Below are 27,993 nucleotides of genomic sequence, written 5' to 3'. Positions count from 1 at the left end.
CTCTCTCTCCTTAGGTGGATTACATCATCCCACCTGAGGCAGATCTGTCCGAGTACCCCGGCGGTCAGATAAACATTCGCCTGGGCCATAATGTTCATGTGGAGTTACCGTATAGAGGAAAACCCAAACCGTCGGTCAGCTGGCTCAAGGACAACCTGCCCCTGAAAGAGAGCGACCAGATCCGCTTCAAGACCACAGAGAGCAAAGCCACGCTTATGATCAAAGCCGTGCGCAAAGAGAACGAGGGCAAGTACACGCTCACGCTCGACAACAAGGTGAACCGGAAGTCCTTCCACCTCCACGTGGTCACCCTGGGCCCGCCCTCCAAGCCCATAGGCCCCATCAAGCTAGACGAGGTCAGAGCCGAGAGCATCACCATCTCCTGGGAAGAGCCCAATGATGACGGAGGCGGAGAGATCAGCTGCTACACTGTGGAGAAGAGAGACACATCCAAGAATGACTGGAAGATGGCGTGTTCCTGCGTGACTGACACACAGATCAAGGTATGGACTCAGCTTTAAGGCAGAAGTGTAGTTTTAAATCAGGCCTATTCTGCAAACTGGACTCTTCAGATGTTTAACCATGTTGTAGCCATTTGTTCTCATTGAGCCTCTGAAGTTGTATTTGGAGTGATTCATGTTTGAGTAATCTTTCATTGCTTATTTTCAAGAAATCATTTTGTTGATCTACCCACGAGCAACCTCCACCGATATACGCCCACTGTGACATACACACTACTTTATTAGTTTTATTTTCGCAATCGATGTTACTTGTACGATTTGGCAGGGTCACATTCATTTTGGTACAATTTTTTTTTTATGTGCTGCTCTAGTGTGATGTGCAGCTATCCATAGGGGGCAGTGACAGCATGCGGCACTTTGTTGTGATTTCGGCGACGTCAGCTCCCATTGGGCACCGCGGTTTTCTAACGCAGAAGTCAGCGGATTTGTTTCTTTTATGAAGTTGTTTTACATGAATATTATGTTTTAAATGTGTAAATTATAACATAATGATCCACAGGGATCACAGATGAGAACTGTAGAGAGACAAGCACAATAGGGTTGATTTAAATCATCATATATTTGAGATAAAATGAGACATGATGTGGTCTGTGCAGGTGCCTAATCTGGTCAAAGGTGTGCAGTACCAGTTCCGCGTGTGTGCTGAGAACCGTTACGGTGTCAGCGAGCCACTCCTCTCCCAGATGGTGGTGGCCAAACATCAGTTCAGACCCCCAGGACCTCCAGGAAAACCCTTCGTCTACAACGTCACCAACGACGGCATGACCATCCAATGGGAAAAGCCATTGTATGACGGAGGCACGCCCATCCAGGGATACCACGTGGAGAAGAGGGAGAGCAACAGTGTCATGTGGCAGAAGGTGAGACCCTTTAGTCCCGCTTTAGTCCTGCTCTAGACCTGGTTTAGTCCTGGTTTAGTCCACCTGTAGTCCCTGCTTTACAGCTGGCTCAGTCCCGATTTAGTCCCTCTTTAGTTCCGATTTAGTCCTCATTTGGTATTGTTTGGTCCTGGTTCAGTCCTGGTTCAGTCCTGGTTCAGTCCTGGTTCAGTCCTGGTTCAGTCCTGGTTCAGTCCTGTTGATGCTGTTGTTGCAGGTAAACACTCTGATCGTGAAGGAGACTGACTTCAGGATCCTGGAGCTCATCGAGGGGCTGGAGTATTCGTTCAGGGTCTATGCCCAAAACGATGCCGGAGTCAGCCGCATGAGCGACGAGAGCAAACCCACCATGGCTGTCAGCCCCGTCGGTGAGAGGAGAAGGGAGGAGAAGGGAGGAGAAGGGAAGGAGAGGAGGAGGAAGAGGAGAGGCAAACAGGAGGGGAGAAGAGGGGAAGAGGAGAGGGAGGTCGAGGATAGGGGAAGAGGAGGGGGAGGAGAGGAGAGGAGGAAAGGGGATGGGAGGAGGAGGGGAGGGGAAGAGGAGAGGAGAAGAGGAAGAGGAGAGAGGAGGGGGAGGAGCCAGTTTAACAGCTCTGCTCTGTCAGATCCTCCTGGTTTAATTCTGGTTTAGACGAGGTTTAGCCCCAGTTACACCCAGTTTAGTTTTGGTTTAGACCCAGATCAGATCCAGTTTAAACCCAGTTTAGTTCTGGTTTAGACCCAGTTTAGCCCAGTTTAATGGTTCTGCTCTCTGTCAGATCCTCCTGGTCAGCCGGACTACACCGACATCACGAGTGACAGTGTGTCTCTGAAGTGGGATGCGCCCAAACGCGACGGTGGGTCAAAGATCACGGGTTACACCATCGAGAAGCGCCAGGGCAAAGGCCGCTGGTTTAAGGCCAACCTGACGGACTGCACCGACTGCCAGTACACAGTGACCGGCCTCGCTACCAACGAACGCTACGAGTTCAGAGTGATCGCCCGCAATGCCATTGGAGTGGTCAGCCCGCCTTCCAACTCATCCGGTCTCATCATCGTGCGCAGCGAGAACGGTGAGAACATGGAACCTTGGAGATATAGACTAATAATAAAAGAATACTCAAACATGAAGGAAACAGCTTTATAACATGGATTAAATGTCTGTGTAGACCCGCAGTCGTCCAAGTCTGATCCATAGCAAACAACGAAGTTAAATCTGTCAATTAGACAAATCTTGTAGGAGTGAAGACGTTTCGGTTTCAGTTCTGGGGACTGAAGAAGCAGCTTGGATGAGCAGCGAAACATCTTCACTCCTACAAGATTTGTCCACTTGACTGATTTAACTTCGTTGTTTGCTAACATGGATTAAAGGTCACAGGGGTCAGGTCTGTGGAATATAGGAGCTTTAGTCCAGGGTTAGCGGTTTGGGGGTTTGAGGGTTTCGGGGGTTTAGGGGTTCGGGTTGATGTTTTCAGTCTTTTAGTATCAGTGTTTTTGATGGTGCTGAAGCAGATCTACAGGTCGACAGTGAAGAGTCTCCAAACAGCTCCAACATAAACATGATAAAACAGATGTACAAGTCTAACCTTAAAGTCCCTATGGCCTTTGACCTGACTGAACCCTCTGCCCTCAGCCACACCCAACCTGGAGTTTGGCCCAGAGTATTTTGAGGGGCTCACGGTCAAGGCGGGCGACAACATCCGTCTGAAGGTGACGGTGACCGGGCGCCCAACGCCCAAAGTGGTTTGGTTCAGAGACGGCGTGGAGATCACTAAGAAGATGATGGACATCATCACCATCAAGGGCTCCAGCACTCTGTTTGTCCGAGACGCTGACCGCTCTCACCGCGGCCTGTACGCGGTTGAGGCCACCAATGGATCAGGCTCCAAGAGAGAAGAGATCCTGGTCCAAGTGCAAGGTACAAACTCAGGCTGGTCTGAGCACCTCCTACAGCTGATACCTGTCTGACTAATGTTTCCCTCTCTCCATCCTCCCTCTCTCCTTCCGCTTGTCATCCTCCCCTCTTGTACTCCCTCTCCCTCCTCTCTCCTCTTTTTTACTTTCCCTTTCTCCCCTCTCTCCTCTTTTTTACTCCTTCTCTCTCTTCTCTGTCCCTCCTCTCTCCCCTCGCTCCTCTTTTCTACTACTCCTCTCTCCCTCAGATACCCCTGGAGAGCCGGTGGGACCCATCGTGTTCTCTGACATCTCTGAAGGGAAGGCTACTCTGTCGTGGAGTCCTCCTGAGAACGATGGCTGCGCAGAGGTGTCTCATTACATCATCGAGAAGCGTGAAACGGCGAAGATCTCGTGGGCGCTGGTGACGGACGAATGCACCAGTTGCACGTACAACGCCACCAAGCTCATCAAGACCAACGAGTACCAGTTCAGAGTGTCCGCCGTCAACAAGTTTGGAGTGGGCCGCCCACTGGAGTCCAGCCCTGTCATCGCTCAGATGCAGTACAGTAAGTCTGAGGTTCCACACTGTTTATATGTGCAGCTGTGATGGTAACCAAAGGCACTGCTCTGTCTGAAGCTCTATTATTGAAGTTTGACTTAAATCTGAACTTTATTTTAACACAATCTGACCATAACAAGCTGACTTAACTGAACTCTTTCAGTGAGTCACTCTCACCTTTTTGTGTAAAATCAAACTCCTAAACAGGACCATGAACGCTCGTATTGAGTTCTCAGACTGTTTTTGTCAGTGTCGCAGTGTTGTTGTCCACTGTGTCTCTATGGTAACTGCTGAACATTTCACCATAGACGTACATGCCGGGCTCCCTCCCGCGTGATGATGAATAGATGTGTATTTTAGATTTTAATGTCTCTCTTTCTTGCTCAGCTGCTCCCGATGCCCCGGGCACTCCCGATGCCACAGAGGTCACTGGTGAGAGCATCACCCTCTCCTGGACCCCGCCCTCGTCTGACGGAGGTAACCCCATCCAGCACTACATCGTGGAGAAGCGCGAGAAGAAGACGGTTCGCTTCTACAAAGTGATCTCCAAGAAGCCGATTGTGGAGTGTGCGCACAAAGTGAGCGGCCTGACAGAGGATATGGAGTACGAGTTCCGAGTGATGGCAGTGAACGACGCCGGCGTGGGTGCGCCCAGTAATGTGTCCATACCTATTAAAGCCGCGGAGCCTAAAGACATCCCCTGTGCCCCGTCTATCATGTGCGTGTGCGACTCCACCAGCTCCTCCATCAGCCTGGAGTGGACCCGGCCGGCTGACGACGGAGGCATGGAAGTTCTGGGATACATCCTGGAGATGGCCAAAGGAGAAGAGGAGGAGTGGAAACGAGTGAACGAGAAGGAGCTCATCCCAGAGACACACTTCACCGTGAGCGGGCTGGAGAGCGGAGCATCGTACAGGTCAGAACATCTTCATGCTCTCCTCCTCCTCTCCTCGTCCTCTCCTATATGCTCTCCTCCTCTCTCTCTCCTTCCTCCTCTACTTCATGCTCTCCTCCTCTCTTTCTCCTCTCCCTTTTCCCTCCTCTCCTTCTCCTCTCTCTTCTCCTTCCTCCTCTCTGTCCCTCCTCTCATTTTCCTCATCCTCTTTCCTTCCTCCTTTCTCCTCCCTTCTCTCCTCCTGCTCTCTCTTCTTCTCCTTCCTCCTAAGCTCTCTCTCACTCTCAATCTCTCTGCAGGTTCCGTGTGGCGGCGGTTAACCATGTGGGCCGTGGTGAAGTGCTGGAGTTACCGGAGCCGGCTCAGGCAGTGGAGCGTCTGACCGCGCCACAGGTGGACATCGACGCTACCTTCAAACAGACACACATTGTGAAGGCGGGCGGCTCCGTGCGCCTGGGTGTGCATTACAGAGGGAAGCCCATTCCCGCAGCCTCGTGGGCGAGAGACGAGGGCGAGCTGGGTGCTATGACAGAGGTCCAGACCACAGACGGACACAGCTCCCTGTCCATCGAGAACTGCTCCAGAACAGACTCCGGAAAATACACCGTGAGCCTGGAGAACAGCAGCGGCAGCAAAGCCATCACATTCACTGTCAAGGTACGGCCACCAGGGGGCGCTCAGTGTTAGAGACTTTAAGGTTATAGATTCTTGTTCCTGTGTGTAATAGTCATATGACTCCTTCCCCTCAGGTCCTGGACACGCCTGGACCTCCTCAGAACGTCATGTTTAAGGACGTATCTCGTGGCTCGGTCACTCTGGTGTGGGAGGCCCCGGTGTCCGACGGCGGAGCTAGGATTCACCATTACATTGTGGAGCGTCGCGAGGCCAGCCGCCGCACCTGGACCCAGTCAGGATCCAAGACCTCTGTCCCCGAGTTGAAGATCGACGAGCTGCTGGAGGGAGTGCCATACTTCTTTAGAGTCCTGGCCGAGAACCAGCATGGCCTGGGAGAACCCTTCGAGATCACAGAGCCTGTCATCGCCACCGCTGAGCCGTCGCCACCCAAACGCCTGGACGTCTTGGACACCACCGACTCCACCGTGGTGCTGGGCTGGCTCAAACCGGAGCATGACGGAGGCAGCCGCATCCAGGGATACCTCATCGAGGCCCGGCCCAAAGGAGGAGACAAGTGGGTGGTGGTTGGCAACACCAAGAACCTCACCTACACCGTCGACAAACTCAACAAGAATGATCAGTACGACTTCAGAGTCAAGGCAAAGAACGATGCCGGCCACAGTCTGCCCAAAGAAACCATCGCATCTGTCCTTGTCAAAGAGCCTCACATCGAACCTGCTGCTGACCTCAGCGACATCCCCAATCAGCTCGTGTCCTGCCGCTCTGGCAGCACATTCACCATCGAGGTGCCCATCAGTGGCCGTCCTGCGCCCAAAGTCTCCTGGAAACTAGAGGACATGAGGTTAAAGAGCTCCGACCGTGTGAGTATCAAAACCACTAAAGACCGGGCCAGCATCACTGTGAAAGAAGCCATGAGAGGAGATGGAGGAAAGTACTACCTCACTCTGGAGAATGCTGCCGGGACCAAGACCTTCTCTGTGGAGGTGAATGTCACCGCCCGCCCCAGCCCACCCACTGGACCCATCCAGATCTCATCCATCACCTCCGAGTCCTGCGTGATTGACTGGGAGCCGCCCGAGGACGACGGCGGCACTGCCATCACCAACTACATCGTGGAGAAACGTGAGTCTGGCTCCACAGCCTGGCAGCTCATCAACTCCAGCGTGAAGAGGACATCTCTACACGTGGGCCACCTCACCAAGTACATGCAGTACACCTTCAGAGTGTCCGCAGAGAACCGCTTTGGTGTCAGCAAACCCACTGAGTCTGAGACCATCGTCGCAGAGCACCCCTTCAGTGAGTGGGACCGAGTTTAGGATCTGAACCAGATTAAAGAAGGATTTGAACCAGACTAGAGGATCTGAACGGGTCTAGAGGAGGGTCTGAACAGGTCTAGAGGAGGGTCTGAACAGGTCTAGAGGAGGATCTGAACAGGTTTAGAGGAGGATCTGAACCAGACTAGAAGATCTGAATAGGTCTAGAGGAGGATCTGAACCAGACTAGAGGATCTGAACAGGTCTAGAGGAGGATCTGAACAGGTCTAGAGGAGGATCTGAACAGGTTTAGAGGAGGATCTGAACAGGTCTAGAGGAGGATCTGAACAGGTCTAGAGGAGGATCTGAACAGGTTTAGAGGAGGATCTGAACCAGACTAGAGGATCTGGAAAGGTCTAGAGGAGGATCTGAACAGGTCTAGAGGAGGATCTGAACAGGTCTAGAGGAGGATCTGAACAGGTCTAGAGGAGGATCTGAACAGGTTTAGAGGAGGATCTGAACCAGACTAGAGGATCTGGAAAGGTCTAGAGGAGGATCTGAACAGGTCTAGAGGAGGATCTGAACAGGTCTAGAGGAGGATCTGAACAGGTCTAGAGGAGGATCTGAACAGGTTTAGAGGAGGATCTGAACCAGACTAGAAGATCTGAATAGGTCTAGAGGAGGATCTGAACCAAACTAGAGGATCTGAATAGGTCTAGAGGAGGATCTGAACCAGACTAGAGGATCTGAACAGGTCTAGAGGATTTGAACCAGGTTAGAGAAGGATCTGGGTCTAACATCTCTTCTCCTGCTTTAGCTCCGCCTGGCCCACCCACTCGCCCCACTGTGTTTAATGTCACTGCAAACTTCCTGACTCTGAAGTGGGAGGAGCCGTACAACGATGGCGGCAGCAAAGTGACGGGCTACTGGATAGAGAAGAAGGAGCGTAACAACATTCTGTGGGTGCGCGAGAACAAGATCCCGTGTTTCGAGTGCTACTACAAGGCTGAGGGGCTGGTGGAGGGGCTGGAATACCAATTCAGGGTCTACGCCATGAACAGTGCTGGCCTCAGCAAAGCCAGTGAGGCCAGCAAGGGTGCGGTGGCACAGAACCCCGTGGGTGAGTGGACTTCATTCAAAAGTAAAACCCTGGCCTCAACCCTGACCCCAACCATGACTCTGACCATGACCCTGACCATGACCCTGCGGATGACGCTCACCAAACATTCATACACAAGAGCTGTGACCTTTGCACTTTTATATTTGACGTAAATCGGTGAGGTGACATCATTGCTGCCGTTTATATTTAAAATATGTTTGTATCAGAGAGACAGTTTTTCTGCTGTTAATATGAAGCACCTCTGAACTCTGACTTCTGAACTTTCTCCTCAGACCCCCCGTCCAAACCTGAGGTTACCAACGTGACTCGCACCACAGTGTCGTTGAAGTGGGGCTCTCCTCTGAACGATGGCGGCTCGCCCATCGTAGGCTACATCGTGGAGCGAAAGCCTTACACCATCACGGGAGAGGGCCGCTGGCTCAAGTGCAACTACACCAACGTCACAGACACGTTCTACACTGTGACGGCGCTCGGGGAAGGCGAGCCGTATGAGTTCAGGGTCATTGCTAAAAACCAGAACCAAGTCTACAGCCTGCCCTCCGAATCCACCGGATCAGTGCAGTGCAAGACCGACTTTGGTAAGAGCCGGAGGGCAACATGAGAAGAGGGGGTAACGGGAGGGCAACAGGGGGCAGAGGGGGTAACGGGGCAGGAGGAGGTAACAGGCAGAAGGGGTAACGGGGCAGGGGTAGAGGGGGGAACGGGGGCTAACAGGGGAAGAGGGGGCAACGGGTTCACAGGGGGCAGAGGAGGTAATGGGTAGAGGGTGCAGTAGATTCAAAATTACTTTTAGAACTTTACAAATAAATTAGTTTTTGACAAAACGATATAACAATGTCTTTTCTCCTCATCTCCTCTCCTTCTCTCCTCTCTCCTTGCCTCCTCTCTCCTTGCCTCCTCTCTTCTCGCCTCCTCTCTTCTCGTCTCCTCTCTTCTCGTCTCCTCTCTCCTCATCTCCTCCACAGAACCTCCTAAGGCTCAGTTGGACAGTAAGCTCTTGTCAGAGACTGTTTTTGTTCGGGCGGGGTCAGATCTCGTTTTGGACGCAGCGGTCGGCGGGAGACCAGACCCCAAGGCCTCGTGGTCCAAAGGAAACCGAGAGCTGGAGCTGTGCGAAAAGTACCAACTGACCTACACACCCACCAAAGCCATGGCGATCATCAAATTCTGCGACCGCGACGACACCGGCAAATATATCCTGACTGTGCGGAACGTGAGCGGAACCAAGACTGCTGAGGTCAACGTCAAAGTGCTCGGTACGAAACCCACACAGAAGTCCTCCAGTGAGATCCTCCAGTGAGGTCCTCCTGCTAAATCCTCCAGTGAGGTCCTCCTGACCACAGGCTCAGGTCTGGAGAAGGGTCACACTCCTGACCCAGGGACAGTGAAGGATGGGTCAAATCCAGCTTTAACCATAGACTGTCCAAACAGGAAGTAACTTTATAAACTTCATCAAAACGACAAAATTAGAAAAAATGAGGCCAGATTTGAATCAGATCTCAAATATACTGTTACAGTGTTTTAGAGAATGAATCTGTATCACTTTAAACTTTCTCTCCCTCAGACACTCCGGGCGTGTGTGAAGGCTCCATTGACATCTCGAAGGTCACAGAGGAGTCATGTGTCCTCTCGTGGAAGCCGCCACTCGAGGATGGAGGCGACGATGTGGCGTACTACGTGGTGGAGCGTCGCGACACCAACCGCCTCAACTGGGTCATTATGGATGCGGAGTGCAAAGGGCTGAGCTGCAACATCAGCGGCCTCTTCAAGAACACAGAGTATCTATTCAGAGTGAGAGCCGTCAACAAATACGGCCCTGGAGTACCTCTGCAGTCCGCTGCCATGATCGCACGCAACACATTCAGTGAGTACCCTGACGACTCCACCAGTGTGACGTGTACCGCCCTCTACAGGACAGTTAAAGTAGACCTATTGTGCTTGTGCCTCTCTGTACTTATAATCTCTGTGGATCATTACGTTATAATCTGTGCTGCCTCTGTCTCCAGCTGTGCCCTCTCCGCCCGGAGCACCCGAGATCCTGGCATCTGGGAAAGACTTTGCCACCATTGAGTGGCTCAAACCCGAGTCCGACGGAGGCAGCCCCATCCTGCACTACCTGGTGGAGCGGCGCGAGAGGAAGAGCGCCCGCTGGGTCAAAGTAAACCGCGATGGGCATCACCTTGACACCACCCTCAAAGTCTCCAACCTCACAGAAGGAAACATCTACCAGTTTAGAGTAACCGCCATCAACAAGGCCGGAGAGAGCGAAGCCAGCGAGGTCTCCCTGTATGTGGTCTGCAGAGTCCCCACAGGTGAGAACTGAACAAGGACTGAACCAGGACTAGAGGAGGATTTAAGGAGGACTGAAGCAGGAGTAAAGGAGGACTAAACCAGGACTAAACCAGGACTAAACCAGGACTAAACCAGGACTAAACCAGGACTAAAGGAGGACTAAAGGAGAACTAAACCAGGACTGAATCAGGACTGAACCAGGAGTAAAGGAGGACTAAAGGAGGACTGAACCAAGACTAGAGGAGGATTAAAGGAGGACTGAACCAGGACTGAACCAGGACTAAAGGAGGACCAAACCAGGACTAAAGCAGGACTGAACCAGGACTGATCAGATTCCTCTTTTCTTGTGCTGCAGGTGTGCCCGCTCCACCCTTCATCCCCCGCATCACGGACACTCACGCTAACAGCATCAGCCTGGCATGGGTGCGTCCCGTGGAGGACGGAGGGGCAGATGTCATGGGCTACGTGCTGGAGGTGCAGGAGTCTGGAGCCGAGGAATGGACCAAAGCTCACGAAAAGACGCTACGCTCCACAGAATACACAGCCACCGGCCTCGCCGCCGGAAAGAAATATGTCTTCAGAGTCGCCGCCATCAACATCAACGGCACAGGAGACTTCAGCGAGCCGTGTGCCGAGACTGAGCCGGTCGAGAGACTGGGTACGTACAGAGTAATACAGGCCATTATACAACAGGGACAGAACCACAGAACCACCGGGACAGAACCAGAACCGCAGGGACAAAACCACAGGGACAGAACCGCAGAACCATAGGCAAAGATCCAAAACTGCAGAGACAGAACCAGACATAATTACCATAATACAACAGGGACAGAACCAGAACCACAGGGACAGAACCGCAGAACCATAGGCAAATATCCAGAGACAGAACCAGACAGAATTACCATAATACAACAGGGATAGAACCACAGAACCGCATGGACAGAACTGCAGAACCACAGAGAAAGGAGAGACACAGAGACAGAACTACAGGGACAGAACCATAGGAAAAGAACCATGGAGACAACCACAGAGAAAGAATCACAGACACAGAACCACAGGGACAGAACCACAGGGACAGAACCACAGGGACATAAGCTCAGAACCACAGGCCCAGAACCACAGAACCACAGGGACAGAACCACACAAAAAGAACCACAGAACCAGCCTCTCTGACACCCTATCAGGATTACATCTTGTTTTTATCCCTGTACCTCTCTTAACTCCCCCCGCTGATCTCTCACAGAAACCCCAGACTTCGAGCTCCATGACGACCTGAAGAAGACGGTGTGCCTCCGGGCAGGCGGCTCTCTGAGGATGCAGGTGAACGTGACAGGTCGCCCCGCCCCTGCCATCACCTGGAGCAAACCGGGCACCGACCTGCAGACCCGCGGCTTCATCGAGGTCACACCCACATCGACTCAGCTCATCATCGACAAAGTGCACCGCTACGACGCCGGAAAATACACACTGACCGCCGAGAACAGCGCCGGGAAACAGGAAGTGAACATCCTTGTCAAAGTCTACGGTCAGTCCGTACTACTACTACTGCTACTCCTCATCCTCCTATAACTTTACATGACACATACTTGTCCTCCACAGACACACCTGGTCCCACTGGGCCAATCAAGATCAAGGAGCTGACCAAAGACAGTGCGACCATCTCATGGGAGGTCCCAGCGGTGGATGGCGGTGCTCCCGTGAGTAACTACGTGATCGAGCGGCGCGAGGCGTCTATGAGAGCATACAAAACCGTCACATCCAAATGCAACAAGACATCTTACCGCATCGACAACCTGCTGGAGGGAATGTTGTACTACTTCAGAGTTCTGCCGGAGAATATCTACGGAGTGGGCGAGCCCCGAGAGACGCCCGACGTCATCCTTGTCTGTGACGTGCCAATGCCGCCCGCCAAGTTTGAGGTACGCCCTTTAAGAACACAAACGCTGTCTAGAACCAGGTCTAAACCAGATCTAACCCAGGTTTAAACCAGGTGCAAACCAGGTCTTACCCAGGTCTAACCCAGGTCTAACCCAGGTCTAAACCAGGTCTAACCCAGGTCTAACCCAGATCTAACCCAGGTTTAAACCAGGTGCAAACCAGGTCTTACCCAGGTCTTACCCAGGTCTAACCCAGGTCTAACCCAGGTCTAACCCAGGTCTAAACCAGATCTAACCCAGGTTTAAACCAGGTGCAAACCAGGTCTTACCCAGGTCTAACCCAGGTCTAACCCAGGTCTAACCCAGGTCTAACCCAGGTCTAAACCAGGTCTAACCCAGGTCTAAACCAGGTCTAAACCAGGTCTAACCCAGGTCTAAACCAGGTCTAAACCAGGTCTAAACCAGGTCTAAACCAGGTCTAACCCAGGTCTAACCCTGTTTCCCTTGCCCTCAGGTGACAGATGTGACTAAGTCCACGGTGAGCCTGGGTTGGGAGAAGCCAGAGCACGATGGCGGCAGCAGACTCACTGGGTACCTGATCGAGGCGTGTAAGGTTGGCACAGACAAATGGATGAAGGTGGCAACGCTGAAGCTCACAGACCTGGAGCACACGGTGGAGAAGCTCAATGAGAAGGAGCAGTACCTCTTCAGGATCAGAGCCATTAACAGCAGAGGACCCAGTGAGGCCAGAGAGCTGGTGGCCGGCATCACAGTACAGGAGCAGAGAGGTGACAGCAGGACTAAACCAGGACTAAAGCAGGTCTAAACCAGGTCTAAACCAGGACTAAACCAGGACCAGGACTAAACCAGGTCTAAACCAGGACTAAACCAGGACCAGGACTAAACCAGGACTAAACCAAGACTAAACCAGGTCTAAACCAGGACTAAACCAGGACTAAACCAGGACTAAACAAGGACTAAACCAGATCTAAACCAGGACTAAACGAGGTCTCAACCTGGACAAAACCAGGTCTAAACGAGGACTAAATGAGGTCTAAACCAGAACTAAACTGGGACTAAACCAGTACTAAATGAGGTCTAAACCAGGACTAAACCAGGACTAAATGCCTGTGTCCCCGCAGTGATGCCAGTCGTGGATCTTTCGACGCTGCCTCAGAAGGTGGTGAACGTTCTGGCTGGAAAGACTCTGGAGCTGGAGCTGCCAATCGTTGGACGCCCTCCGCCTGTCTGTGCCTGGTACTTCGCCGATAATCGCCTGAAAATCACAGAACGCATTAAAGTCAAGAGCACCGGCAAGAGCACCAGCCTCACCATGGCAGACACCTCCATCGACGACTCCGGAGAGTACACGCTGGAGCTGAGGAATGCTGTGGGCACCGTCAGTGAAAAGATCAAAGTCATCGTCCTCTGTGAGTATCACACAGAACCCCAACAAGGTAATCCTGACCAGGTCAGGAATCGCCTCACTCTCCCTATAGGGGGCAATGTTTAGAGCTCACACATTTTAGTGCTGTCTGAATGTCCAGTGAGTGAAAAAGTGGTGCACTCAACAATAGTGCAACTCTTAACAGAGCTATCATAAAATGTTATGGTGTAGAGTGCAGGGCTGAGGAGTGAGGGGTGAGGAGCTGGGGGAGACATTCGGACAGAGCTCAGCTGGAGCAGAGTCCACATCCTGACAGGTGTAACATTGCGTAGATTGACCGCTCCCTCTCTGCAGCCAAACCCGACGCGCCCGAAGGCCCCATGCGTTTCGATGAAGTGGATGCCACCTCAGTCGTGCTCAGCTGGAATCCTCCGCTCAGAGACGGGGGCGCGCCTGTCAGTGGGTATGTGGTGGAACAGAGGGACGCCCACAGACCTGGCTGGGTGCCCGTGTCCGACTCCGTGAGCCGCCCCACCTTCCGCTTCACTAACCTGATTGAGGGTGATGAGTACGTGTTCAGAGCCGCCGCCACCAACCGCTACGGCACCGGGGAATACCTGCAGTCTGAGGTGGTCACCTGCCGCAGCCTCAACGGTGAGTACCGGCACCAGGGGACAGAGGCGCTCCTGTCACTGCAGCATCATTTTGCTGACCTCTCTTTCCTCTCCTCTCTAATCTCCTCCTTCTCTTTCTTCTCCTCTCCTCCCTCCCTCTCTCCCTCACTCTCTCTCTCTCAGATGTGCCTGGGCCTCCTGGTCGCCCCATCATCTTTGACGTTTCTCGTGACGGTATGACGGTGGCGTGGGATGCACCAATGGAGGACGGTGGTTTGGAGGTGTCTGGTTACATCATCGAGAGGAAGGAGGTGCGCTCGGACCGATGGGTACGCGCCAACAAGAATCCCATCACCATGACACGTTACCGCTCCACTGAACTCACCGAGGGGCTGGAGTACGAGCACCGCATCACCGCCATCAACGCCCGCGGCACCGGCAAACCCAGCCTCCCCTCCAAGCCCGCCGTCGCCACTGATCCCATCGGTGAGAACCACGGGAGGGCATCTGACACACAGGGAGGGCATCTGACATACAGGAAGGGCATCTGACACACAGGAAGTGCATCTGACACACAGGAAGTGCATCTGACACACAGGAAGGGCATCTGACACACAGGAAGGGTTAGACACACGGGGGGATGATGGCGGGGCATCTGACTTACTCCTCTCTCCTCAGATCCACCTGGATGCCCGCAGAACCCTCGTGTCACAGACACCACAAGCTCATCCGTGTCTCTGGCGTGGAACCCTCCAGACGACGAGGGAGACGCCCGATTGGACGGTTACCTCATTGAGATGCAGAAGGCGGGAGGCGTGGCCTGGACCAAGTGCAACACAACGCCGTCTCTGATCTGCGAGTACACGCTCACCAACATGCCCCAAGGGGAGGAGTTCCACTTCAGGGTCATGGCGTGCAACGCCGGTGGCTGCGGCGAACCTGCCGAGGTGCCCGGCGTCATCAAGATCACAGAGATGCTCGGTAAGAAACCCCCCACCTCACCTTTCCACCTGGCACCTGACCCCTCCCCCTGACACCTGACCCCTCCCCCTGACACCTGACCCCTCCCCCTGTCACTGCTTACTTGACTAACCTGATACAGTGAAATCAGGATAATAACATTACCCCCGCATATTTACATCAGATTAAATCAAGTTAATAACATTAGCTGTCTTGTTTCCTCACAGAGTCCCCAGACTTTGAGCTGGAGCTGAAGTACAAAGACGTTTATGTGGTTCGCCAGGGAGGAGTAGTGCGTCTGTCCGTGCCCATCCGAGGAAAGCCACACCCGACCTGCGCCTGGTCCAAAGATGGAGGCCCAGTGTCCACGGCCGCCATGATCGCCTTCACCGAAGACGCCAGTGAGCTTGTCATTAAAGGGGCGGAGCGCGGAGACAGCGGTGTTTACAACCTCCTACTGGAGAACCGCGTGGGGAAGAAGAAGGCCCAAATCAAGGTACTAAACCAGGACTGAACCAGGACTGAACCAGGACTGAACCAGGACTGAACCAGGACTGAACCAGGTCCAAATTCTGACTTTTCGTTCTACTTCTGCAGGTGAAGGTAATTGGTCGCCCCAGTGCTCCACAGGGCCCCCTGGTGTTGGATGAGGTGCAGGCCAACAGCGTCAGAGTGAGCTGGAAGCCCCCAAGTGACGACGGCGGCTCCGAGGTCCTCGGGTACATCGTAGAACGCCGTGAAGCCACGAGAAATGCCTGGTACACGGTGGACTCGCGAGTGACCGACACACAGCTCGTGGTGAAGGGACTCCGTGAGGGAACAGAGTACCACTTTAAGATCACCGCCGAGAATGCCTTCGGCATCAGCGGATCACTCAAGACGGAGACGCCACTGGTGCCCAAAACGCCACTGTGTGAGTACCTAAGATACAAATCTGTTCATGTAAAGTGTGACATAAAGCACATTTAACACTTTAAAGAGGAGGTATTAAAAAATTGGCTTTTTGCGCTGATCTCTTATTAAAAACATGTTTGAAGAGGTTTCAGATGTCATCCATGCATGTTTGAGTAATCTAGCAATCTCTCCCGGGCCCTATTCAAACCCTGCTTGTAGTTAGCAGTACAAGCCTGTATGAGGCTCCGCCCACAAGTCTACATCACCCATGCTCCCACACATCAATTCTCCATAAATATACAAAAACATGATATAAAACTGTACACTATGACTTCACAAACCTGATGTGATGTGCAGTAGTTTCATTAGTGGGATGCAGCTGATTGTGTTGTGATAGTGCTCTGAAGGGGGAGGGGCTTAGCACAGAGAGCAAAGGGAGGGGAGACCCAGAGCATCAAAAATGAAATTGAATCTTATAAGTTCTGTTGCAGTTAATACCCCGTAGAAGTAAAATACCCCCTCTTTAATACACCGTAGACATAATATACCCCCTTTAATACCCCATAGAAGTAAAACACACAAACATATATTTACACATATATTTTAAACATGTATAACAGTTATAGTTAGAACTGTTAGTATCATGTCATATAAGGGACATTAGTGTAACTATGTCTTGTGACCTCTCTCGACAGGCGTCCCAGAGCCCTCCTCCTCGGCTCCTGAGATCATGGATGTCACAAAGAGCTCTGTGGCTCTGTCCTGGGCTCGACCCAAAGACGACGGCGGTTCAGCCATCATCGGATACTTCATTGAGTTTAAGGAGGTGTGTGCCGAGTTGTGGAGTCGCCACGGTGCCAAAGTGACGTCCACCATGTTCACTGTGTCCGGGCTGAATGCCGACGCCGAGTACAGCTTCAGAATCATTGCCGTCAATGACATCGGCGAGAGCCAGCCAGGCCCCGCCTCCGACCCTGTCACTTGCAAAGATCCATTCGGTGAGAGTTTGTTTGGGTTATGGAGTGACAGCTGTGGTGGTATGAGTGAGGTGTTTGAGGTCTGTGAGGGTCTCTGAGGTCTGAGGGTTTGTGAGGTCTGAGGTCTGTGAGTCGTGAGGTCTGATGTCTGTGAGGGTCTGTGATATTTGAGGTCAGTGAAATCTGTGAACTTCTCTTTCAAACCTCTTCCCTCTCTCCTCAGATAAGCCAAGTCAGCCTGGAGAGATCGACACTGTGGCGGTCACTAACACGTACATTTCGTTGCGCTGGTCAGCGCCAGAGTGCGACGGAGGGAAGCCTGTTCTTGGATATTGGGTGGAGTACCGGAAGTCCATCGAGAGCACCTGGAAAAAGTGCAACAAGCAGCGTATAAAGGAGATGGAATTCCTGATGCCGGGACTCGCCGAAGCCACAGAATATGAGTTCAGAGTGTACGCCGAGAATGAGACTGGAGTGAGCCGACCCCGAAGAACAGCAACATGCATCAAGACCAAGCTTATGGGTGAGTCCAGACCAGGACAAATCCAGGACTAGACCAAGACTAGACCAGGACTAAACCAGAACTAAACCAGGACTAACTCAGGTCTTCTCCTTATGTCCTCAGTGGAGAACAAGCCGAGCCTGAGGAAAGAGATGGACGAGGTGACATCTAAATTGGGGCAGCCCGCTGTTATGAAGTGCCAGATCATTGGGCGCCCGGTGCCCGACATCAAGTGGTACCACGCGGGCAAAGAAGTGGTGGAGTCCCGCAAATACGAGATGAGCTCCGACGGACGCAACCACTCTCTGTCAATCATGACCGACCAGCAAGAGGACGAGGGCGAATATACCTGCAAAGCCACCAACGAAGCAGGCGAGGCTGAGACTACGGGAGTCCTGGTGCTGGAGGCCGCGCCGCGCTTCCACCCCGACTACCCGCTCCGCGAGACCTACCACGCTGGCCTGGGCACCACGCTGAGGATCCACGCTGTGTACATTGGCCGCCCGGAGCCCAAGATCATGTGGCTGCACGGAGCCAAGACGCTCGAGCCTACAGATGACATCAGCATCGAGACCACAGAGCACTACACCCACCTAGTGGTCAAGAATGTGCAGCGCAGAGTGCACGGGGGAAAGTACCGCATCAGACTACACAACCACTTTGGACGTGCCGACACGGCATTCAATGTGGAGATCTACGGTGAGTAAGCACCAGGGATATGACCACAGTGACAAGCACCTTAAAGCAGGCCCGCTTAGAATTAAACGGTTAAAGAGGGTCAAAGAGGATCAAGAGAGTCAAAGAGGGTCAAAGATTTGAAAAGTCCAGTTAGAAGAAGAATAGATCTGATTTAAACTAAAATGAACCTGCAATCTGGTTGTAACACAGTCTCCTTGTGGTTTTCAGACAAACCCGACATGCCCCAGGGCCCCATCGTTCTGGACGCGCTCTTGAAGAACTCAGTCATCATTAGCTGGAGAGCGCCGGCGGACGACGGTGGCTGCATGATCACAAACTACATCGTAGAGAAGCGCGAGGATCAGGAGGGGGCACAGTGGGAGCTTGTATCCTCCTCCATCAATGGCACGAGCTGCAGAGTACCCAACCTCGTGGACAGCGCTGGGTACTTCTTCAGAGTCTATGCCCAGAACAAATACGGCAACAGTGACCCGCTGGAACTGACCACACCCATCCTGATCAAGAGCCAACTCGGTGAGAAATCAAGAAGCAATTTGAGAAGGACAGATGAAAAATATATTGAAAATTAAACAAGGACTAAACCAGGACTAAACCAAGACTAAACCAGGTCTAAACCAGGTCTAAACCAAGTCTAAGGCAGGTCTAAACCAGGACTAAAACAGGTTTAAGCCAGGTCTAAACCAGGACTAATCCAAGTCTAAGCCATGACCAAACCAGGTACATTGTAGGCACATATTGTTGGGCATAATTTGACCAATGTCCTTCTTGTTTTTGCAGAGAAACCGTCTCCTCCTTTGTCTCCAGTTGTTTCCGGCATCACAAACACGTCCTGCGTTGTGTCCTGGAAGCCTCCGCTCAGCGATGGCGGCTCCAAGATCAAGTGCTACCACCTCGAGAAGAAGAACAAGAAGGACAAGAAAGACTGGGCAGAGTGGACCGCAGTGACCACAGACGAGATCAAGCAGACTGTGTTCTCAGTCAAACGTCTGACCGAGGGAGTCGAGTACATGTTCAGGGTCAAGTGTGAAAACCTGGGAGGCCACAGTGACTACAGTGAGGAGACTGCCCCCATCATTCCGACCACTCCGGTGGATGTCAGAGCGCCTGCCTTCAAAGAGGAGCTGAGGAACCTGAGCGTCAAATACAAGAGCAATGCCACGCTTGTGTGCAAGATAACTGGCCAGCCCAAACCCGTCATCAAATGGTTCCGCCGCGGCAAAGAGGTGCATTCAGACGGAAAGAAAATTAAAATCCAGGAGTTCAAGGGTGGATACCATCAGCTGGTCATCACCGAGGCCGACGAGGAGGACTCCACCGTCTACCAGATCAGAGCCACCAACCAGGGTGGCTCCATTTGTGCCACTGTGTCTCTGGACGTGGAGATTCCTGCCAAGATCCATCTGCCCAAGAACCTCAAAGACAAAGAGGCCATCCCAGCGCTGCGTGGCGAGGTGGTGAACATCAAGATCCCATTCGGAGGAAAGCCTGACCCTGTCATCACCTGGCAGAAGGGGCAGGATCTGATCGATAGTAATGGGCACTACCAAGTCATTGTCACACGCTCCTTCACGTCTCTCGTCTTCCCCAACGGCGTGGAGAAGAAAGATGCTGGCTTCTACATCGTGTGCGCCAAGAACCGCTTCGGCATTGACCAGCAGACAGTGGAGCTGGATGTGGCCGATGTTCCCGACCCGCCCAGAGGCATCAAGGCCAGTGACGTGTCCCGAGACTCCGTCACTCTGAACTGGGTCGCCCCAGCTAACGATGGTGGCAGCAGAGTCATCAATTACATCATCGAGAAGTGCCCAACTACAGCGGAGCGCTGGGAGCGTGTGGCTCAGTCCAGAGAGACACGTTACACCGTCATTAACCTATTCGGAGGAACCAGCTACCAGTTCAGAGTTATCGCCGAAAACAAGTTTGGTAAGAGTGCTCCAAGCGAGACGAGTGGCCCTGTCATGACGAAAGAGGACAAGTCCCGAGTTCTGCTGTATGATCGCGAGGTGGACGACTCCACCCGTGTGCCAAAAGGCAAAGCACCTCACTCAGAGGCCAAGAACCTGCACACCAAGTATGGCATCGCTGAGGAGCTGGGTAGAGGCCAGTTTGGAATTGTCCACCGCTGCGTGTCCGTGAGCTCAGAGAAAACATACATGGCTAAGTTTGTGAAAGTGAGAGGAGCCGACCAGGCCATTGTGAAGAAAGAGATCGCCACTTTGAATCTGTGCAAACACGCCAACTTCCTGCTGTTGCATGAGTCCTTTGACAGCCCCGAGGAGCTGGTCCTTATCTACGACTTCCTGTCCGGAGGAGACGTGTTTGAGCGGCTAAATAGCACCGACTTTGAGCTGAACGAGCGTGAGGTTGTAAACTACATTCGACAGGTGTGCTCCGCTCTGGAGTTCCTCCATGGAGAAGACTATGGCCACTTCGACATCCGCCCCGAGAACATAGTCTACACTACCCGCACCAGCTCCCACGTAAAGATCATTGAGCTGGGACAGTCCCGCCACCTGACTCCCGGTGACATCATCAAGGTCCAATATACCATCGCAGAGTACGCAGCACCTGAGATCCACCAGAGTGATATGGTGAGCACCGTCACAGACATGTGGAGCGTGGGCGTCCTGGCGTATGTCCTGCTCAGTGGCCTTAACCCCTTTACCGCCGAAACCAACCAACAAATGATTGACAACATCTCCAATGCCGCCTACAGCTACGACGACGACAGCTTCAAGCATGTGAGCGTGGAGGCACTCGACTTCACTGACCGTCTCATGACCAAAGAGCGTAAACACCGTATGACCGCTGCCGAAGCGCTGGCACATGCCTGGCTCACCAAACCCACAGAGGAGATAAGCACCAGAGCCATCCCCACCGGTCGTCACAAGAGGTACTACCAGGCCATGGTCCGAAAGGAGTGGAGCACTGTGGTATCGGCCGCACGCATCGCCAGTGGCGGCTCCATCCGCTCACAGCGTGGCGTCTTTGTGGCTAAAGTGAAGATTGCGCCGTTCGAGCATGGCCCGCTGGCCGGACAGATCGCCCACTCTGTAGCAAACGAAGGGGATGCTGTCAAATTCATCTGCAACATTGAGAACTACGACAGCAGCACCGAGGTTACATGGTACTGTGGTGTGCGACAGCTCGAGGCCAGTGACAAGTATGTGATGGAGTATGAGGACGGACTGGCCATCCTCAGCCTGGATAAGGCCACGCGCGCCGACGACGGCACCTACCGCTGCAAAGTGGTGAACGAGTACGGAGAGGACAGCGCCTATGCTGAGCTCTTCATCAATGGCGTGCGCTGTTACAGAGACTTCTTTACAACCAGAGTCGTGAAGAAGACAAAGCGTCGCGTTGACACAGCACGTCTGCTGCAGAAACCGCCCGAGTTCACACTGCCACTCGTCAATAAGACAGCCTACCTCGGAGAGGACGTGCGATTCGGAGTCACCATCACCGTGCACCCCGAGCCCCGTGTCATCTGGCACAAATCGGGCCAGAAGATGATCCCGGGACAGGACGATAAGAAATATACATTTATCAGCGACAAAGGCTTGTACCAGCTGATCATCCATAGCCTGGAGGAAGAGGACGACGCTGAGTACAGTGTTGTGGCTCGTAACAGATACGGAGATGACAGCTGCAAAGCCCGGCTCACCGTGGTGCCCAGGCCCAAACCCGCTGACCTCACACTTAGACCCATGTTCAAGCGTCTCCTTGCCAATGTGGAGTGTCGCGAGGGCCAGAACGTGCGCTTTGAGATCCGCGTGTCCGGAAAGCCGGCATTGAAGTGGGAGAAGGACGGAATGCCTCTGGCCTTCGGACCCTCCATCGAAGTGGTGCATGAGGGTCTGGATTATTTCATCCTCCACATCAGAGACACACTGCCTGAAGACTCTGGCATCTACAGAGTCACCGCCACCAACTCTGCCGGCTCGGCCAGCTGCCAGGCCACGCTGAGGGTGGAGCGCGTCACCCATGTGAAGAAGGAGCCAGAGCTGACTCCCAAAGAAAAGGAAAAAGCTAAAGAGAAAGAGGAGATGGACAAGAAAGTGCGACTATCTCAGATTATGGCGGGAACAGATGTCCTGCCACTGCCTCCCGCTGCCATCCAGGCCGTCAGAGAGGCTGCGATGATGTTCAAACCTGCTATGACCACAAAGAAGGGCGAGAAGACGCAAGCGGAGATCCAGAAGGAGAAGGAGGAAAGAAAGAGACGCGCAGATGAGAAGAGGCTGCGTATGCCATATGTAGTGCCCACTCCTCGGGCCGTTGACCCCGCGGTGCTGGAGGAGGACGTGCAAATCAAAGTGTTCAAACCCATGTCCGATATGAAGTGGTACAAGAAGCTGCGTGACCAGTACGAGTTCCCAGAGCCCATGGATAAGATCCGCGAGCGGCGCCCCAAACGCATCCGCCTGTCACGCTGGGATCAGTTCTATGAGATCCCCATCCGCATAAAGGAGCAGTACAAGCCCAAGTGGAGGCTCCCAGCCATGAGCCAGGATGATCTAGAGACAGTGAGACCCGCACGTCATCGCACGCCATCTCCGGAGATGGATGCGTACCACCGCATCCGCCGCAGATCCCTGGGTGACCTGTCTGACGAGGAGCTGCTCCTGCCCGTGGACGAATATTTGTCCATGAAGAGAACAGAGGAGGAGCGCCTGCGTTTGGAGGAGGAGCTGGAGCTGGGCTACTCCATGTCGCCCCCTAGCCACAGTCCTGTGCGCTTCGAGCTGTCCGCTCTGAGGCCATCTTCTCCGCGACATCTGCAGGAGGAGGGAGAGGAGCCACACTGCTACGACTCATACAGGATCCCCTCTAAGTACGAGGCCGGCCCCAGCTTTGTGGATCTGCGTCAGCGTCATGACAAAGCCACGTACAAACCGCCCAAAGCGAAGCAGAGAGTGTACGAAGAGAGAGAGGTGACAGAGCTGCTGCGCCCGCACACCACTGCCGGGCGCATCTCCTCCTACAAGAGTGAGCTTAAACGCATTGAGTTCGAGGAGAAAATCCGCACCACCACAAAGAAAGAGAAGACTTCAGTGACCACCTACTCAGAGGAGGTGCAGAGCGAGCATCTGACAGCCTTCACCTCCGAGTACCTCCCCAAACCCCTGAAGAAACTGCCCCCACCCGAGCCGGAGCCAGAATCCACCCCCGAAAGGGCTAAGGTGGAGGTTACATACCCCAAAGTCGACTTTGCATCTCGATACGAGGAGAGGAAACAGGCACTGAGAGCCGAGAGGAGGTCTGTGGAGCGCAGAGAGGTACCACCCCAGGTGCCCTTCAGCTTAGACCACCCTCCTCTCATCACCATCCGACTGCGGTCCCACCGCGTACCCTATGGAACCAACGCCCGCTTCACCCTGAACATCCAGGCCAAACCTGAGCCACATGTCTCCTGGTCCCACAACGGCAAAGAGATTGCCTCCGGGACCAAGTACCACATATCCAACGTGAATGGCGTCCTTACGCTGCAGATCAACCGCTGTGTGACCGAAGACTCCGGCACGTACCGTGTCGTGTGCCGAAACGCACGTGGCGAGACGTCTGACTATGCCACGCTGGAGGTGGTTGGGGAGGAGTTTGCTGCTTTCTCCACTTTGACCAAGAGAGACGAGGAACCGCCGGCATCGCACCTGCTGGAGATGACCACAACCGAGGTCTACCACGTCTCCTCCAAAACAGTGAAGGAGACAATCATCAAGGAGACGAAACCCGCTGAGAAACCACCCAAAATCCTAACCAAGCCCCAGTCCGCATCTGTGGAGGAGGGAGATATGGTGCATTTCTTGTGTGACTTTGAAGGAGAGCCTGTTCCCGTGGCAACCTGGATTCACGAGGGCCAAAACGTGGGGCCGTCATCACGACACCACATCGTCTCCTCTCGGTCCTCTTCCTCATTTGACATCTCCTCTGTGGAAATGTCAGACGCCGGCAGCTACACCATCCTTGTGCAGAACTCCTCTGGGAAACAGGAGGCGCACTTCACCCTGAGCGTAACCAAAAACAAGGCCAAAGAAACTGTGGTCCGAGTGACCTCTCCCGAAGCCAAGTCTCCTCTGGCCAGGTCCCCCGAGCCAGAGACCAGGCTCAAAAGTCCAGAGCCCATCAAGTCCCCCCCAAGAGTCAAGTCCCCAGAACCAATCAAGTCCCCTCCCCGGGTCAAGTCTCCAGAACCCATTAAATCCCCGACTCGGGTCAAGTCCCCAGTCTCGCCCAAGTCCCCAACCCCAAAGTCCCCCACACCATAAGGACTCTGGTCTAACAGCGGTTCCAACCCGGGACCGCCCAAAGGACTGCAGGACTGACTCCACACTCATGGTCCATGTATAAAAGATTTTAAATTATAGTTATTATTATTATTATTATTATTAATTAGCACCAAAGTCCTGAATCTGGATATGTTCTTGTAAATAACTTTTTGTACCAACCGTGACTTTATGCCAAACTACAGCCAAACATTGTGACGTGTACATATGTATATGTGTTATTTATGACCGTAAAGGAGCTGTGTGAATGTAAAGCAGGAGAAAGTTCACCAGGAACGACTACCCTGCGAAACAGAAACTAAACATGCGCCTCAACTCCAGGTTGAAGACTAAGAAAGCCTCGGTGGGTGGAGCGATCCCCGCCGACGATATCAAACCATAGAATATAAAATATATGATTATATATAGAGCGTGTTCTGAGCTAAGGCCCCGCGTGCTGCGTGCACCACCCTCGTGTAAACAGCTCTACGGGCCTTGGGTTGAACCTGAACCATTGAATTACACTGAGCCCGAGCGTACGGCCTGCGCCTCGGGCTCACATTCTGAAGAGCGCTGGGCCTGCCCCCGACGGCTCGCCATGCCCCAAACACACCTGGCCTGAAGGGGGCGCTCGCGCGCTCTCTGGGGCTGGACCAGCGCCATCTCCTGGAGGAATCGTGTTATGTTTGAGTGTGTTGTAGCTTTAGTTTCGTCACAGTCAGGGCAGAGCAGAGGTCACCTCCTGTCAGAGCCCTGCAGTTTGAATAAAGTTTGTAGAAGTTTCTGTTCCTCCTCGAGTCTGGTTTAAATAAAGCATGTTTCAGCACAAGCCGCGTCTCCTGTGTCCTCTGTTATATATATATATATATATATATATATATATATATATATATATATATATACAATATTACATACATGAGCCATGCCTCCTCCATGTCATAACATACACAGTATACTAGCTCTCTCTCTCTCTCTCTCTCTCTCTCTATATATATATATATATATATATATATATATATATATAATAAAATTTAACCAGTGAAAGTCAGACATTGCTTTTCAACCATGCTTCAACAGAATTATTAAAAAAAATAATAAAATCATGAAACAGGCCTGAACAAAAAAGATGGTACCTCTCAAAAAGACTGAAAATAATGTGACCAATGTGACCATGATAATCCAAGGTGTGTCCACTAATCACATCACAGGTGTCTACAGTCTTGTACTCAGTCAGTGGGCCTGTATACAGGGCTACAGGTCGTCACTGTGCTGTTTGGTGACATGTACCACACTCAACATGGACCAGAGGAAGCAAAGGAAAGAGTTGTCTGAGGAGATTAGAGAGAAAATTATAGACAAGCATGTTAAAGGTAAAGGCTATAATCTCCAAGCAGCTTGATGTTCATGTGACTACAGCTGCACATATTATTCAGAAATTTAAGATCCATGGAACTGTAGCCAACCTCCCTGGACGTGGCCGCAGAAGAAAAATTGATGACAAATCAAAGAGACCATTTGTATTATGCGTAACAAAAGAGCCCAGAAAAACTTCTCAAGAGATTAAAGGTGATTTAGCTGTGAGTTTGCATGCCGGCATTTCATAAGGACTCACCCTGGTTTAATCCTGTGAAACTTGTTTGAAAAAAATAATTTTGGGCTTAGAAGATCTGATTTGGCTCAGAGTAAAGAGAGACACTACTCAATAATAACAGCAGCAGCAGGATGTGGTGCCCATGTACCGTGTATTGTGACAAAAATATATAAAGAAGTCTCTCGGCTGGCGTGGGAATGCGTCAAGATCCTCCCGGAAGAGCTGGAGAAGGTGTGTGTGGAGAGGGAAGTCTGGGCCTCCCTGCTGAAACTGCTGCCTCTGTGACCCAGACCCGGATAAAACGGAAGAAAATGGATGGGAAAATGAACTGTTGAATTTGAAACGCTCTGCTTAAAACAGTTCTACAGTTCAATGCAGTCCGCTGTATTGCTGGAGTCCAGTTTAGCTGCAGTAGAAACGATACGACGTAAACAGTTTGACTGTATGTGTATGTCCAGGCGTGTTGGAGGAGGTGGAGTGAACATGTGTTGGCTGCAGAGTCTCCTACCATATTAGCAGTATCGTTCATGTAGTAGTTGTAGTCTGTTGGACATTGGCAGTTCAAAACCTTGTTGTCCTGTAAGATCCAATCCAAGTAAACAGAAGAAGGAGAAGAAGAAGAAACCTGGCCTGTACAAGACATTCCAGTATTTAGCATTTCATTAACATTATTGCAATAAATATATACATTCTGGATGTACATCACAATACCATAACAAACTCACAATTGCACAGTATAAATATATTCCACAACTCAAAACAAGTGTTTGTAAAGTATAGTTCTTCAATGAACGAACGAGTGGCAGTGTCACAAAAGCTTTCCTGACAGTAGCAGTATTAACTGGGTCAAATTCAAGGGACTGTTAGCTAACATTTAACTACACGATTAAAACAGAGGCAGTATGGGCCAAAACACTAAAAGTAACATTAGCATTCACATTAGCTGCAGCTATCGCTGCTTAGCATTAGCAATGTTTAGCATTATGATAACACTGATTCATAGCACACGTGGCAAGATGCAGTCACAGTGGATGTATCTGCAAGCTGAGTGGCATAAACTCAGGTGTATAAACATATAAAACATGAACCCAAAGTTTTAGGAGTTATGGCTCTGCCTGCGCCTTCCACCCATCCCCCACCTGTACAGCTGCCGTTTATTCCCTGCACAGGAGGGCACACTTCTGCATGGGGTGACTGCAAAGTATCGCAAGATTTCAGCTTGCTATGAATGGAACTTGCAGGCAGTTTGTTATTAATGTACGAAGAGTGTAAAATGTAGATCATCATATGTTCATAGTTTTAATAGACTGGTTTAATCCTGATTTAATCCTGTTTTAGACCTGATTTAATCCTGGTTCAGTCCTGATTTAGTCTTGATTTAGATCCTGTTTTAGTCCTGTTTTAGTCCTGTTTTAGTCCTGTTTTAGTCCTGGTTTAGTCCTGGGTCTGGGTCAGTCTGATATTGATCCATTATTGATCCTTGATCAGTCGCAGTTTGACCCAGTTTTGAGGCGTCTGTTTAACTCCTGTTTTTTGTCCTGAGAAAAAACGGGTTTATCCGGGTCCAACTCGGTTCAGACGCAGCTCAGATTCGGTTCAGACTAAGGTGGGACTCGGACAGACTCGGTTCAGACTCGGTTCAGACTCGGTTCAGACTCGGACAGACTCGGTTCAGACTCGGTTCAGACTCGGTTCAGACTCGGACAGACTCGGTTCAGACTCGGACAGACTCGGTTCAGACTCGGTTCAGACTCAGGAGGGACTCGGGTCGGACTCGGATCATAGACCCACATGGAAAGGGGCTCATTCTAAACTCGGGTGTTTCCGCAGCGCGGATGGCACAGGACGCAGCGCGCTCCAGACTGCTCTCGGGGGCGCGCAGAGGGCCTGCGCGTGCGTGTCAGTGCGCGCGCATGTGAGTGACAGCAGAGCGCGCCTCTTGAGTCTGTCAGAGCAGCTCGTGCGTCTCCATCAAACAACAACAAAGTGTTCAACGCACGAGACGGAGCGCGCGGACCAACCCGGGACCTGCGCATCAGGACTGAGCCAGGACTAAACCAGGACTGAGCCAGGACTAAACCAGGACTGAGCCAGGACTAAACCAGGACTGAGCCAGGACTGAGCCAGGACTAAACCAGGACTGAGCCAGGACTAAACCAGGACTGAGCCAGGACTGAACCAGGACTGAACCAGGACTAAA

The 27,993-nt window shown here is 52.2% G+C and overlaps 1 protein-coding gene across 1 annotated transcript in view; it reads left to right on the top strand.

Annotated features, from left to right (window-relative positions):
* The window catches only part of LOC117389397 (titin-like), a 275,399-nt gene extending 250,368 nt beyond the window's left edge, over nucleotides 1-25,031 (top strand). The window contains exons 221-249 of the mRNA XM_055230696.1: nucleotides 15-503; nucleotides 1,118-1,381; nucleotides 1,617-1,767; nucleotides 2,158-2,451; nucleotides 3,012-3,296; nucleotides 3,541-3,840; nucleotides 4,221-4,749; nucleotides 5,028-5,385; nucleotides 5,478-6,660; nucleotides 7,435-7,737; nucleotides 8,010-8,315; nucleotides 8,703-8,993; nucleotides 9,302-9,601; nucleotides 9,744-10,049; nucleotides 10,385-10,687; nucleotides 11,273-11,554; nucleotides 11,629-11,948; nucleotides 12,421-12,694; nucleotides 13,049-13,336; nucleotides 13,648-13,947; nucleotides 14,091-14,393; nucleotides 14,586-14,888; nucleotides 15,095-15,363; nucleotides 15,465-15,780; nucleotides 16,457-16,759; nucleotides 16,962-17,261; nucleotides 17,364-17,939; nucleotides 18,147-18,452; nucleotides 18,717-25,031. Of these exons, the coding sequence (XP_055086671.1) occupies nucleotides 15-503; nucleotides 1,118-1,381; nucleotides 1,617-1,767; nucleotides 2,158-2,451; nucleotides 3,012-3,296; nucleotides 3,541-3,840; nucleotides 4,221-4,749; nucleotides 5,028-5,385; nucleotides 5,478-6,660; nucleotides 7,435-7,737; nucleotides 8,010-8,315; nucleotides 8,703-8,993; nucleotides 9,302-9,601; nucleotides 9,744-10,049; nucleotides 10,385-10,687; nucleotides 11,273-11,554; nucleotides 11,629-11,948; nucleotides 12,421-12,694; nucleotides 13,049-13,336; nucleotides 13,648-13,947; nucleotides 14,091-14,393; nucleotides 14,586-14,888; nucleotides 15,095-15,363; nucleotides 15,465-15,780; nucleotides 16,457-16,759; nucleotides 16,962-17,261; nucleotides 17,364-17,939; nucleotides 18,147-18,452; nucleotides 18,717-24,205 (15,291 nt within the window). The 3' untranslated portion in view covers nucleotides 24,206-25,031. The remainder of the gene's footprint in view (nucleotides 1-14; nucleotides 504-1,117; nucleotides 1,382-1,616; nucleotides 1,768-2,157; nucleotides 2,452-3,011; nucleotides 3,297-3,540; nucleotides 3,841-4,220; nucleotides 4,750-5,027; nucleotides 5,386-5,477; nucleotides 6,661-7,434; nucleotides 7,738-8,009; nucleotides 8,316-8,702; nucleotides 8,994-9,301; nucleotides 9,602-9,743; nucleotides 10,050-10,384; nucleotides 10,688-11,272; nucleotides 11,555-11,628; nucleotides 11,949-12,420; nucleotides 12,695-13,048; nucleotides 13,337-13,647; nucleotides 13,948-14,090; nucleotides 14,394-14,585; nucleotides 14,889-15,094; nucleotides 15,364-15,464; nucleotides 15,781-16,456; nucleotides 16,760-16,961; nucleotides 17,262-17,363; nucleotides 17,940-18,146; nucleotides 18,453-18,716) is intronic.
* Nucleotides 25,032-27,993: the final 2,962 nt, after the last annotated feature.

Source organism: Periophthalmus magnuspinnatus, chromosome 21 (genome assembly GCF_009829125.3).
Source record: "Periophthalmus magnuspinnatus isolate fPerMag1 chromosome 21, fPerMag1.2.pri, whole genome shotgun sequence".
Classification (NCBI taxonomy): domain Eukaryota; kingdom Metazoa; phylum Chordata; class Actinopteri; order Gobiiformes; family Gobiidae; genus Periophthalmus; species Periophthalmus magnuspinnatus.
This window is presented reverse-complemented; position numbering and strand designations above follow the sequence as displayed.